This window comes from Monodelphis domestica, chromosome 6 (genome assembly GCF_027887165.1).
Source record: "Monodelphis domestica isolate mMonDom1 chromosome 6, mMonDom1.pri, whole genome shotgun sequence".
NCBI lineage: Eukaryota > Metazoa > Chordata > Mammalia > Didelphimorphia > Didelphidae > Monodelphis > Monodelphis domestica.
The window spans coordinates 14,039,067-14,054,266 of record NC_077232.1 but is presented as its reverse complement, the minus strand read 5'-3'; the positions used below and the strand labels follow the sequence as shown (position 1 = coordinate 14,054,266).

Here is a 15,200-nt window from a genome sequence, read left to right as displayed (position 1 = left end):
ATGGTTGAGAATGAATATATTTTAGTTGGTCACCAGGCATTTAAATTCAAAATCCCAATGAAATACTCAAGTCATCATGGAATTTTATGGTGGTTTATTTATAGTAGAAAGAAGTAATTAAGAATTATAGAGAGAGAGAAAGAGAGAGAGATAAAGAGAGAGAGGGAAAGGTAAAGATAGCTGCCGTGGCCTGGTCTGAACCCAGCAGGAGTTCAGAGGCCTCAGCCAAAGGGCTTTTCCAGAGGTTGTTGCCTCCAGAAAAGCCAAAGAAAGTGGGTCCCAAGAGATGGGCCTTTCCAGAGGCTGATTTCTCCAGAAAAGCCAAGGCAAGGGGCATCAGGCTTATCACTCACCACGTTATTATCTAAGGGAAGCAGTCTGAGGTCTCACACTCAAGTTCCTTCATGAGCAAGTTCCACAGTCCATACTCTCTCACAGAAAGTCATGTGAAATATAAAGGCAGTTCTTTTCACCTCTTCCTGTGTCTTACATGTACCAATGGTTGCTTAAACTTGGTTTTGGAAAGCCCAGGGGGTCAATCAGTTGTTTCTGATTTGTCACTTGCTAGCTCACATTGGTCATAGACCTTACTCCCCCACACTCAATCCTTAAGTGGGGGTGTCTACATTCCCTGTTGCTAAAATTCTAAAGACTAAACAGGGTGGAATAAATCTAAAATTCACACTGCCCAAAACAAATCTGAAAATCTAAGTAAAATAGATGAATATCCACAAAAAATATAAGTTATCCAAGTTAACAAAAGAAGAAATAGAATACTTGGAAACAACCCCATCACAGAAAAAGAAATGGAACAATCAAAAAAACTAACTAAAAAGGCTCAGAGTCAAAAAGATTTACAAGTGAATTCTACAGAACAATCAAAGAACAACTAACTATATTAGTACATAAACTATTTGGGGGAGGTGGGGAAGGAAAGCAGGCATCCTTACAAATTCCTTTTATATGACTCAAATACAGTACCGATACCTAAACCAGGTAGGGCTAGAAACAAAGAAAAAAAAAACTACAGCTCTATCTCCCTATTGTACATTGACATAAAAATTTTAAATAAAATACTAACAAAGAGATTACCACACAATATCACAATAATCATACACCAAAATCATGTAGATTTTATGCTAGGAAAACAAGGTTGCCTTGATATTGGAAAAAAACCATATGATTATTTCAAAAGATGCAGAAAAAAGAATTTGACAAAAGACAACATGCAATCCTTATAAAATAATTAGAAACCATTGGAATAAATAGAAAATTCCTCAGAATGATAAATGGTGTCAACTTAAAACCATCAGCAAGCATTATCTGTAATGGAAATAAAATGAAACCCTTCTCAATAAGATCAGGGTTAAAGCAAGGATGCCCATTATAATTTCTAGTAATTAATATTATACTAGAAATGCTAGATATAGCAATAAAGGAAGAAAAATAAAGATGAAAGATTTAAAAGTTCCAACAAAGTTATCACTCTATGCAGATGATATGATGATATACCTAGAAAACCCTAGAGAATCAACCAAAAAAATAATAGAAATAATTAACACCTTTAGCAAACATCCAGGATAAAAAATAAACACACATAAATCATCAGCATTTCTATTTATTACCTATGAAGCCCAATAACATGATATAGAAAAGGAAATTACATTAAAATAACTCTGGATAATAAAAAATATTTAGGGGAATACCTACCAAAACAATTATGAAACTAAATGAACAAAATTATAAAATACTCTTCATACAAATGAGGGCAGACCTAAAATATTGGGAAAATACTAATTACCAAGGGACAGTTAGATAGCTCAGTGGATTGAGAACCAAACCTAGAAATGGGAGTTTCTAGGTTCACATGTGGTCTCAAATACTTCCTACAAGTGTAACTCTGGACAAATCATTTAACCCCTAGTGCCTAGCCCTTAGCACTCTTATGCCTTGAAACCAATACATAGTATTGATTCTAAGACATAAGGTAAAGGTTAAAAAAATATACTAATTACTCATGGACAGGTCAAACCAATATAATAAATATAACAATCCTGCCTAAATAATATACCTATCTAGTGCTATACAAATAAAACTACCCCCAAAGTTTGTAGAACTAGTAAAAAATAAAATTCATCTGGAAGAACGAAAGGCAAAAATATCAAGGGAATTGGTGAAAAAAATAAATAAAGGAAGGAGGTCTACCTATACCAAATCTCAAACAATGCTATAAAGCACTAATCATCAAAACAATCTGGTCCTGGCTAAAAATTAAAGTAATGGATAATAGAATAGATTAGGTAATCAACATACTACTGTTAATGTCCATACCATTTAGTGTTCAATAAACACAAAGATGCAAACTTTGGGTGAAAGAATTCACTACTTGACAAAAATTGCTGGAAAACTGGAAAACAGTATGGCAGAAACTAAGTATAGACAAAAATCTAACACCATACATTACAATAAAGTCAAACTGCTAAACATGAAGCTTCAGTTTCTTGACATATTTCTGGGTAATTTGAGGGAAAATACTTCTCAGGAATCACTGGGAACAGAGCCCATGGGCCTTGTCACATTCCTTTTCAGCAGAGAAAATGTCTACTGCATGGACTCAATAATATGAGACTTCTCCTAAACATTTCAAATAGGGAAAAAGAAATGCAAACTTTTCTTCCCATTTTGAACCATTATCAATCTGATTTAGGATATGTGAGACAGTGTCCCAAAAGGCCTAGGAAGTCATCCTGGTCCAAGAAAGCTTAAAGGGGATCCTAATTTAAGAAGAATTATCTTCTTAATAGATACTGAGAGATAAGAGGTCCAATTAGTCTCATCTTAGGAGCTCATAATATTCACCTATTCCTTACCTGAGGGAAATCTTCTGGCCAAGCAATGTCTTCTTCATTAATAATTAATCCCTTATTAAAAGGACTGATTTCTCCAACTTTCACCAGTGTCTCCTTAGGACCAGGAAAAAATTGAAAATTTAGGACATCATATGTCTCTGCCATGCTCCTGGATTCATGCCCACGTACCTCATCATTGGTACCATCGACAGGATTGACACACTTCAGATAGTAGTGGAGCTGAAGGCAAGGACAGTAATTTGTTACTCCTTGGGGAAAGAAGGATTCATTAATGTCCCAATACTTGATTATCAACATAAAATGAGCTATGCATTTGGAGCTTGGCAAAGTTATCATTCTCTCTTAAAATTCCTCATATTGAGCTCTTCTTAGCATTCTGCATTCATTTTCTCTTTTTCCCTAGCAAATCAGACAACAGAAAAACAGAAAGGCCAGGAAACAAACATGTATTCTAGATAATGAACTTACCTCAAAAGTAATTTTATCTTTCCTCCACTAAATCAAGAATTTTTTTCAAATATCTTTGATATCTGGCATTATAATTTTTTATGAAATCTACATTCAAAGGGAACCTAATTAGTGTCTTAGACAAGGACACCCCTACTTCTTCTTCGCCATTAGATTCCTAGTTCATCAAAACCAAACTCTTTTCTGTATTTCCTTGCATTTCCCAGAACTTTTAACAATTCCTGGTGCCTAGTGTTCCCTGCAACCTTCATTTTCCTACTAAACTTATCTCTTCCTCATAACAGAGAGTATTTTTAAAAAAGTGTGTTAGCACACTGATTTTAATACAAATCTGCTAACTTTTAAAAAGTCTCCTTAAAAAAGTCCATACGAAGTTTAACAACCGGACAGAGCTAAGGAACACTCCTGATGGACTATACTTAAAAGCTACACCCCTAAAAAGCCTGAATTTGAGAACACTCAGGTCTAAGGGGAAGGAAGAAGGAAGGTCCCAGGACTCCTACAGTACTGAGCCCCCAGCAGTGACTGGAATCTCTGGGATGCCAATGGCACTAATCTAGAGGGAGTACCTTGTGGACAAAGCTGTGCCAGGCTCAGGGTTTTAAACAAAGTGGTGGGGAGAAGCACAGAGCAACCAGCCTAGTCACAGCAGAGACACTCCATATTGTCCCCCTTCCTGAGGTTTTGGCCTAGGGGCACCTCCAGATATGAAAGATCAACTCCACTGGGATTAACCTTATCAAGCCTTCAGAGGGCAGGGAAGCTCAAGCCCCAACACCCCTCCCCCACAGACTACTCTGAGAGCTCTGCTGACTAAGCTTCAATGGAGAAGGTTTACAGAAAAGCCCTAACCCACAGATCCAGCACATGATGAGAAGAGCAAGAGTGAAGGCAACTACAGGGGAAAAAGAAGGGGCAAATATGATCTAACAACAGAAAAAAGAAATTAAAATTGACATCTGATATCCAGGTAATGAATAAAGAACACACGTAACAGAGGAAGATCAAGGAACACCAAGCAAAAATATAGAAACTCCATCAAATTGGACACAGGCTTTGAAAGAACTCAAAATACAATTCAAAGCACAATTAAGAGAGGCCAGAGACAACTGGGAAAAGAACTTAAAAAGCAAGATGTCATCTGGAAACAGAGGCACTTGAACTAAAATGAAAAAATAATGTCTTGAAAGCCAAAATTAATCAGCTTGAAAATGAGGCAAAAGAGATGAAAGATGAGGCAAAGAAGATTAAAGATGACCTTCAAAGAAAATCAGAAAAGAAAAAGGATGATCAAAAAGCCAGGGAAGAAATTCAGGCTTTAAAGACCAGAATACAACAATTAGAAGCAAGCGACTTTACAAAGCAGCAGGAAACTATAAAACAAAATCAAAAGAATGAAAAATTGAGGAAAATATGAAATATTACATTCACAAAACAGAAGACTTAGAAAATAGTTCCAAGAGAGACAACTTAAGAATAATTGGTTTACTGGAAGACCATGACAAAATAAAAAGCCTGGACATCATCCTACAGGAAATCATCAAAGAAAACTGCCCCAACTTTCTAGAACAAGAGGGGAAAGTGGAGATTGAAAGAATCCAGAAATCACCTTCTGTCCTTAATCCCCAACTGACAACATGCAGGAATGTTATAGTCAAATTCAAGAACTACCAGACCAAGTAAAATATATTACAAGCTGCTAAGAAGAAGTCATTCAGATACCATGGAATGGCACTGAGGAAAACTCAGGATCTGGTTGCATCTATACTGAAGGACCAAAAGACATGGAATATGATATTCTGAAAAGCAAGGGAACTAGGTCTACTACCAAGAATCAACTCCCACCAAAACTGACTATATTCTTTCAGGGGAAAGTATAGTCATTTAGTAAAATAGAAGAATTCCAAGCATTCCTAAAGACAAGACCAGACCTGAATAGAAAATTTGCTGCCCAAATACAGAAGTCAAGAGAATCATCAAAAGGTAATTAAGAAAGGGGGAAAAACAAAACAAAACCCCCTTTTTTTAAAGGACCCAATAAGTTAAAATGATATGTATCCCTACAAGAAGAGAGGATATTAGTAACTCTTAAAATTATTATTATCACCTGGATAGCTAGAAGAATTATACTTAGAGGGAACATTGACAAACTGTATAGGATGAAGTGCCAAGACATAAATATGTATAGAGACATATGTATGCATAATTATATATGTATATATGAATATATATGCATATATATAAAACTATAATTTTTAAGAGGTTAATACTAAGAGAAATGGGAAAAGAAACAAAATGGGGTAAATTTATATGTCACAAAGAAGTACATGGCAAGAGGGGGGTAGAACATCAATACACTGGAACGGTAAAGAGGTTGGAGATAGGAATTACTCAATTCTTAAGTACATTCAAATTGACTTGGAGAGGGAAGAACAATCAAATACACTGGGGCAGAGAAGTAATTTGCACCCTATAGGGAAGTAGAAGGGTAACAAATGGAGTGGTGGGGAGTGAAGCAATACAAGGGAGTTAGAGGGTCGGAGTAGTCTAAAAAGACTATAAAGAAAATAAGAGGAGGATAAGAAGGGAGGGGTAGAAAGGGAAGTAAAATAAGGGAGGGAATTTGAAAGACTGATTAAAAACAAAACACTGATGTAGAAGGAAATAGTGAAAGAGGAAAGAATAAGAGTAGGATTTGAAATCAAAATTCTGGGAAATACAGAGCTGGTAATCATAACTCTGAATGTGAATGAAATGAACTCACCCATAAAGCACAAGAAAATAGCAGAGTGGATTAGAAACCAAAACCCTATCATATTCTGTCTACAAGAAACACACATGAGAAAGGTAGACACGCATAGTGTAAACGTAAGAGGATGGAACCAAATATATTGGGCATCAACTGAGAAAAAGAAGGAAGGAGTCACAATCATGATATCTGACAATGATAAAGTAAAAATAGATTAGTGAAAAGAGATACAGAAGGTAATTACATCCTGATAAAAGGGAGTATGGACAATGAGGAAATATAAGTACTTAACATGTATGCACCAAATAGCAGAGAATCCAAATTTCTAAAGGAGAAACTAGTGGAGTTCAAGGATGCAGTAGATAGAAAAACTTTACTAATGAGATACCAGAACCTTCCTTTATCAGAACTAGATAAATCAAACCAAAAAATAAATAAGACAGAGGTAAGAGAAGTGAATGAAATCTTAGAAAAATTAGATTTAGTAGATATGTAGAGAAAAATAAATAGGGATGAAAAGGAATACACCTTCTTTTCAGCAGCATATGGTACATTCGCAAAGACTGAGCATGTACCAGGGCATAAAAACATAGCAAATAAGTGCAAAAGTGCAAAATAATAAATGCAACCTTCTCAGATCATAATGCAATGAAAAAATTATTAGTTAGGGTACATGTAAAGGCAACTCAAAAGTTCATTAGAAATTAGACAATATGATTGTCCAAAATCAGTTAAAGAACAAATCATAAAAACAATTATTAATCTCATTGAAGGAAATGACAATGATGAGACATCCTTTCAAAACTTATGGGGTGCAACCAAAGCAGCATTCAGGGGGAAATTTACATCCTTGAGTACATATATTAACAAATTAGGGAGCTCAGAGGCCAATGAATTGGGCATGCTAATTAAAAAACAATAAAGAGAACAAATTAAAAATTCTCAGATGAAAACTATATTAGTGATCCTAAAAACCAAAGGACAAATTAATAAAATGGAAAGTCAAAAAACTATTGATTTAATAAATAAGACTAGAAGCTGGTACATAAAAAAAAACAAATAAAGTAGACAAAGTATTGGTCAATCTAATTTAAAAAAGGAGAGAATAAAACCAAATTGACAGTATCCAAGATGAAAAGGGATACCTCACCTCTAATGAAGAGGAAATTAAGGCAATCGTTGAAACCTATTATGCCCAATTACATGGCTATGAATGTGGAAATCTAGGTGATATGGATGAATATTTACAAAAATATAAATTGCCTAGATTAAGAGGAATAAATAGAATCCTTAAATAACTCCATATCAGAAATAGAAATCGAACAAGTCATCAAAGAACTTCCTAAGAAAATATACCCAGGGCCAGATGGATTCACAAATGAATTCTATCAAATATTCAAAGAAGAACTAATTATAAAATGTATTTGACAAAATAATCAAAGTCAGAGATCTCCCAAATTCCTTTTATGGCACAAATATGGTACTGATTCCTAAGCCAAGCAGATCAAAAACAGAGAAAGAAAATGATCTCCATAATGAATATAGATGTGAAAATCTTAAATAGGATACTAGCAAAAAAGACTCCAACAAGTGACCATGAGGGTTATTCATTATGACCAGGTAGGATTAATACCAGGAATTCGAGGAATGTTCAATATTAGGAAAACCATCCACATAATTGACCACATCAACAAGCAAACCAACAAAAATCACATGATTATTTCAATAAACGCAGAAAAAGCCTTTGATAAAATACAACACCCATTCCTATTAAAAACACTAGGAAGCATAGGAAATAGAAGGGTTGTTCCTTAAAATAATAAACAGTATATATCTAAAACCATCAACTAATATCATCTGCAATGGGGATAAACTAGAAGCCTTCCCAATAAGATCAGGAGTGAAACAAGGATGCCCATTATCACCTCTATTATTTAAACTTGTACTAGAAACACTAGCAGTAGCAATTAGGGAAGGAAAAGCAATTGATGGTATTAAACTAGGCAATGCAAGACCAAACTATCACTCTTTGCAGATGACCTAATGGCCTACTTAAAGAATCCTAGCGAATCAACTAAAAAGCTAGTCGAAATAATCAACAATTTTATCAAAGTTGCAGGATACAAAATGAACCCGCATATGTCAACAGTATTTCTATATATTTCCAACACATCTCAGCAGCAAGAATTAGAAAAAGAAATTCCATTAAAAATACTTAGGAATCTATCTGCTGAGACAAACACAGGAACTATATGAACACACCTACAAAACACTCTCCACCCAATTAAAACTAGATCTAAACAATTGGAAAAACATTGACTGCTCATGGGTAGGACAAACATAATAAACATAACATAATAAAAATGACAATCCTTCCTGAATTAATTTACTCATTTAGTTCCATATCCATTGAACAACAAAAAAACCTTTTTTTTTTTTACTGAAATCATAAAAAAAATTACAAAGTTCATTTGGAAGGAAAAAAAGATCAAGGATATCCAGGGAAATAATGAAAAAAATGGGAAGGAAGGTGACTTTTCAGTACCAGATCTCAAACTATACTATAAAGCAGTAGTCACCAAAACAATATAGTACTGGCTAAGAGATTGAAGGGAGGATCAGTGGAATAGACTTGGGGGAAGTGACCTCAGCAAGACTGTCTATGATTTTGGGCCATGATACGCCCCAAAATGCCAGCTTTTGGGACAAAAATCCACTATTTGATAAAAACTGCTGGGAAAATTAGAAAATAGTATGGGAGAGATTAGGGTGGGATCAATATCTCATACCCTAAACCAAGATAAACTCAGAATGGCTGAATGATTTGAATATAAATAAGGAAACTATATGTAAATTTGGTGAACACAGAATAGTATCCATGTCAGATCCTTGGGAAAGGAAATATATTATGGCCAAGCAAGAGTTAGAAAAAAATCACAAAATGTAAAATAAATAATTTTGATTATATTAAATTAAAAGTGTTTTGTACAAACAAAACCAATGCAACAAAAATTAGAAGGGAAGTAAAAAATTAGGAAACAATCTTCATAATGTAAACCTCTGACAAAGGTCTAATTATGCAATTCTATAAAGTGTTAAATCAATTGAACAAAAAATGAAGTCATTCTCCAATTGATAAATGGGTAAGAGATATGAATAGGCATTTTTCAGAAAAAGGAATCAAAAGTATTAATAATCACCTGAAGAGTGTTCTAAATCTCTTATAATCAGAGAGATGAAAATCAAAATAATTCTGAGTTATCACCTCACACCTAGCAGCTTGACTAATATGACAGAAAAGGTAAGTAATGAATGCTGGATGGGATGTAGCAAAGTTGGGACATTACTGGACTGCTGGTGGAGTTTTGAATTGATCCAACCATTCTGGAGGGCAATTTGGAACTATGCTCAAAGGGCGCTAAAAATTGTCTGCCCTTTGATCCAGCCATAGCACTGCTGGGTTTATGCCCAAAAGAGATAATAAGGAAAAAGACCTGTACAAGAATATTCATAGCTGCACTTTTTGTGGTGGCAAAGAATTGGAAGATGAGGGAATGCCCTTCAATTGGAGAATGACTGAACAAATTGAGGTATATTTTGGTGATTGAATACTATTGTGCTCAACGGAATAATAAACTGTAAGAATTCCATGTGAACTGGAATTATCTCTAGGAATTGAGACTGAGTGAGAAGAGCAGAACCAGGAGAACATTATACACAGAGACTGATACTCTGTGGTAAATTCAATGTAATGGACTTCTCCATTAGTGCCAATGCAGTGATCCTGAACAGCTTGGAGGGATCTATGAGAAAGAACAGCATCCACATACAGAGGAAACATTGTGGAAGCATAATCACTCAAGAAAAACAACTACTTGATTACATGGGTCGAGGCGGATATGACTGGTGATGTAGACTCTAAATAATCATCCTAGTGTAAGCATCAGCAACATGGAAATAGGTTCTGATCAAGGACACATGTAAAACCTATTTTAATTGGGTGTCAGCTACAGGAAGGGAGAGGAGAGGGAGAGAAATTATGTGATTCTTGTAACCAAAGAATAATGTTTTAAATTGACTAAATAAAGTTTTCAAAAAATAAAATAAAATAAAAATTTTTTAAATGAGATGAGGACAAAAAAAAAAGAAAAAGAAATAGGAAGGATAAGAATTCCAATTCAAGAAAATATAATTGTGAATGGGATGGACTCACCCATAAAAGAGAAACATAAAACAGAATAGAATAGAAATCAGAATCCAACAATATGATTTATTAGGAAAAATATCCTTGAAGCCAGAAGACAAAGAAAGAATTCAAACAAAGAACTTTAATAGAATCTCTAGCATTTTGGTAATGTAAGATAGTCATGGGAAACAACCATGATCTCAGACAAAGCAAAATAAAAAATGTTCTTAATTAAAAGAGATAATAAGGGAAATTATATTATGATAAAAGATAGAAAAGTAATATTTAAAAAATTTAATGCAAAATCATGTGGTAAAGTCTACATTCCTTAATATATTCATAGTTATAGCATACTTAATGTAAAATAAATTTAAAATAACTGTGTTAATGAACTATTGATATAATAGTGTATTGGCACAACCATTTTAAAGAATAATCTGAAACTCTGCCCAATGAGATATAAAACTATGCATACCCTTATAACCACCAATGCCAATACTAGAACCATATTCAAAAGAGATCAAAGGAAAAGGAAAAGGACCAATGTGTACAAAAATATTTGTAATGTCTCTTTTCCATTTGACAATTAATTGTAAATTGAAAGGAAGTATTTTGATTGGTGATTGAACAACTTGTAGCATATGATTCTTAGAGTACTACTGTGCTAAGGGAAATAAGGATGGGGTTGGATTCAAAGAAACATGGTGAGATCTATATGAACTTTTGCAAAGTGAAGTAAAAAGGATGAGGAGAGCACTGTGCACAGCTAACATTAATGTAGAAGCAATGATCATTTGTAGAAGACTGGACTTCTCTAATCAATACAATGATCCAAAATAATACAAAGGATTCACATACACAAAAAATTTATCCACCTCCAAAAAGAGAACTGATGAACTCTGAATATAATTGAAGTATAATTTGCTCACTTTCTTCATATGTCATGCTTTTTAAAGAAATTTTACCAAAACAGAATTATTTTTCAAATGACTTCAAATTTAAAGTTACTACCATATTGTTTTACTTTAATATGTGTGGTAAGTGGGATAAGGTAGAGAGATAATTGAGAACTCAATATTTAAAAAGAAAAGAATGTTGAAATTAAATAAACCATTCAAATCTGATATTAAAATGTCAGAAAAATATATGGGGTGCTTACAAGTGGTATGATAGAAACCAGTTCTCCCTAAAAATCTATTCTCCAGAAATACTTCTAAATTCAATCTACATTGTTAGCTTTTCTCCCTCACTCTCTTAAGTCTTAACAACAACAAAAATCAATAAGAGAAGAGCTGAAATACAACAACAAAAAGATACTTCTAGAAGGATTAAAAAAATTAAGTACTACCCTAAAGTTAATAAGGCTCATAGTAGTGGTTTGATAGTAGTAATGCTAGTAGTAATAGTAACAGTACTAATAATAGCAGTGGATTGTAGTAGAAATAGTAGTAGTGTTGTTTTTATTGTTATATAATTATACATTACATTTTACATGATGATGTTATATTTTATAATTATATCATACACTTTAGGAACTATGAATAAATGTTAATAATATTATTATAATTTTCATTAAAAGTAGTTTATATATGTACATATATTACCAAATAAATGCCAGACATTTTGTTAGGTAATGTTAAACTATTTTTTTTTATCAAAACAACTCAGATTCCCCGAAAAGATAATATGGAAAAAGATTCATACAAAAACATTCATAGCTGCGCTCTTTGTGGTGGCAAAAAATTAGAAAATGAGGGGATGCCCTTCAATTGGGGAGTGGCTGAACAAATTGTGGTATATGTTGGTGATGGAATACTATTGTGCTCAAAGGAATAACGAACTGGAGGAATTCCATGTGAACTGGAACAACCTCCATGAACTGATGCAGAGTGAAAGGTGCAGAACCAGGAGAACATTGTACACAGAGACTGACATTGTAGCACAATCGATTGTAACAGACTTTCTACTAGCAGCAATGCAATGACCCAGGAGAAGCCAGAGGAATTTAGGAGAAAGAAATGTGGAAATGGAAATGAAGAAGAAAAATATGTGAAAGATCACAAAGTGTGATAGAGTTTTGATGTTAAGGGATTGCTATACCGCAGATATGAATAACACAGAACTAGGTTTTGAACAATGTATAACGCAGTGGAACAGCTTGTAGGAGTTGGGAAGGGCAGGGGGGGGGGTCATGAATCATGTAACCATGGAAAAATATTCTAAATAAAAAAGGGAAAAAAAACTGAAAAAAAAACTACCCGAAATGGCTGATGCTATTCTTATCCCCACGTTATAGTTGAGGAAAGTCAGAAAAATAGAGATTAAATGAGGTCATATAGCTATTAAGTATCTGAGGTTAGATTTTTAAATTGATCTTTCTAAATCTAAATACAATACTCAGTAAATTATCATAGCTATCTCATCACTTTAGGAGGGGGTGGGGGGATAGGGAAAGTCAGTACAAGATGGGCAGGTGGTTCTCCCACTCATTTATGAGCACAGACCCACAGGCTCAAATGCCCTCAGAAACACTAATCAGTTGATCCAAAGCTTAGTTCCTGGTTACCTTCATCCTTGCCCTGGTCAGAATATCCTTTACCTATACATTTAATAATCCACATTTTGTCAACTCAAATATTAGTTGCAGGGATTTCATAATCTAATTTCAAATTTGAATTGAATTAGTCCCAAAAAGACCAAAGATGGAAAAATTAAGCCCTGTCCACATTTTTAGGGGACAGACCTGGTCTCCCTTCCCTCCTGGAGAGACAAGCTATTTAATCTGATAACAAACTGGTTTCTGCTTAGCTTGGGTGGGTGGGGAAGAAGACAAAAGAGGAATTTCAGGAATATCAATGGGTCAGGGAACTAACATTTGACTAAGTAAAGATAAACACTCCTTAGATCACAACCCCAGAATGGGCTTCTTGTCTCCAATCTCAAATTCCTGCATTAAAGTCTATGTATTGTCAGATAAGAACCTATATGTGAAGAGAAATAACATGTATCTTGGAAACCTTTATAAACTGTTCCTTAATGTCAAACTGGTGCAGTTTTCTGTTAGGAAATTCTGCCCCAGCTGGTAGATTCTTTTTCCCCCCTCTCTTTTATTAATAAATTATGGTTCCAATAATTGAAATTCTAGGTGTTTGAACTCATTTGTGAAGTGTACCACTTTAGTTGGAGGCCCCCCAGCGAGATCTCGAACCCTGGGGCCAGGAGGTAAGGACTTTGGAGAGGGCTGCTGTGAGAGTGTGTGTGTGTGTGTGTGTGTGTGTGTGTGTGTGTGTGTGTGTGTGTGTGTGCTTGCTTCGGGGAGAGCTCTCTAGGCCCACAGCTAGCTGGGGTTCAGCTTTTGCTAAGCTGGGGCCTGTGAAGGAGACTTGAACCCTTATCCCTTTTGGAGGTGTTTCTGAGTGCCAACTTAGAGAGTATGCAGTTCTCAACTCCTGCAAGGGACTTGGTCAGAAATCCAAGGAAGTGAATGGTGTCCTCTCCGGAGCCCACCCCTGGTTCTGGCATTTGAGATTTCAGACAAAATTTGGGTTGGTTTTTGGAACCATCTTTCCTGTTCTGTTCTGTTCTGCTCTGGTAAGTTAACTCTGTTTGTCTAAAATTCTGTTTTGTTTTGCCCCATCGCCTGTTTTACTCTAGGAGTCTGCCTGCTTGAAGGTTCAGACGTGAAGTTCTGTTTGGGCCCTAGATTCCTGTTTGCCATGGAGCTCTGTTCTATTGTATAAATCTGGATTCACTAGAGGCCGTTGTGTTGCTGGACAGAGCTTAGTCCCACAGTCAGGTCACTAAAGAGATGTCTTTCAGTGACTTCAGGGAACCTTCAGGTTCAAAGGTGTATGAATGTGTGAGAGAATGTGTCCTATAGGTTTCTGTTGAGTCTTTGTTGTTTTTGTGTGGCTAAATGAAACAAAGAGGCAAAAAGAGTTTATGATGCAGAGAGGAATTTTTTTTGAAGTGGCTGTTCCCTGCTCCCTCCAACTGCATCCCAACAGGGCAGACTATTGTGGAAGGGCTGGGCTGTGTCCCATGGCAAGCTCCTAAGCAGGAGAGAGAGTCTGAATAGGAGGGGATTTACAAGTCCCTTCCTTGAGAAAATCAGCCAGCCTCAGGGATCAGCGCACCTCTAACCCAATTGGGAGCAGATAGTTTTGTCCAGATACTACAAGAGCATTTTGTTAGAAATAACAGTCAAAAAGAGTCAGTTTTTGATAGATCAGTTGAGAGAGATAGGGAACAAGAACATCAGCTCAGCCAATCAGATGGTTTAGCTCATCACAGCTTCCCCAAGTATGCTGAAACTGCTTTAATGAATTTTCTCTTTGTAAATATTTTTTCTTAAGAATGGACCCTAAAAACATCAATTTTTTTCTTCTCAAAGCATGCTTGTCACAGCTTTGTATGTTACTGTTTATCTTTGTCTTTGTCACAGTCTCACCTCTATGTAAAAAGGGGGAAGTTGCAAGCTTGAACTTTCCACTGTCAAATATCCTCAGCAGAGGACAAAAACAAATACCTGTTCAATGATTTTTCCCTCTTTCTTCCACTAGATGGGCGCCCAAGGGAGCGGAAGAGAAAATTCTGAGCAGAAAAAGGAGATTCTTACTCCACAGTTAGCAATTTTCACTTAAAATTAATTCTCAACTTGGGAGGATTGCTAATGATTTTGATATGGTACAAATGTAATGTATTGTGGTTACTGTTTGTCAGTTAAATGTGAAATGTTAGCCAGATCTTATTGAGCACAAAATTTCATGGTTAGAGGTATGTTTTGTTGACCCTTGCATTGCATAATGGTTTCAGTGATTTTGAGAATTGTTTAAATGTGATTGCTAGCCAGCCTGACACAGAGAGGAATGTTTATTCTGTATGGACAGAAATTGTACTGGCTACTTTATAGATGTAAAAGTTATTC

The 15,200-nt window shown here is 35.2% G+C and overlaps 1 protein-coding gene across 2 annotated transcripts in view; it reads right to left on the bottom strand.

The window, feature by feature from the left end:
• Window positions 1-15,200, bottom strand: part of VN2R643 (vomeronasal 2 receptor 643) — a 96,036-nt gene that overhangs the window by 17,308 nt on the left and 63,528 nt on the right. For both annotated transcript variants that reach the window (NM_001102429.1, XM_056801017.1), the window contains 1 exon segment: window positions 2,871-3,089. In NM_001102429.1, coding sequence (NP_001095899.1) covers window positions 2,871-3,089 — 219 coding nt within the window.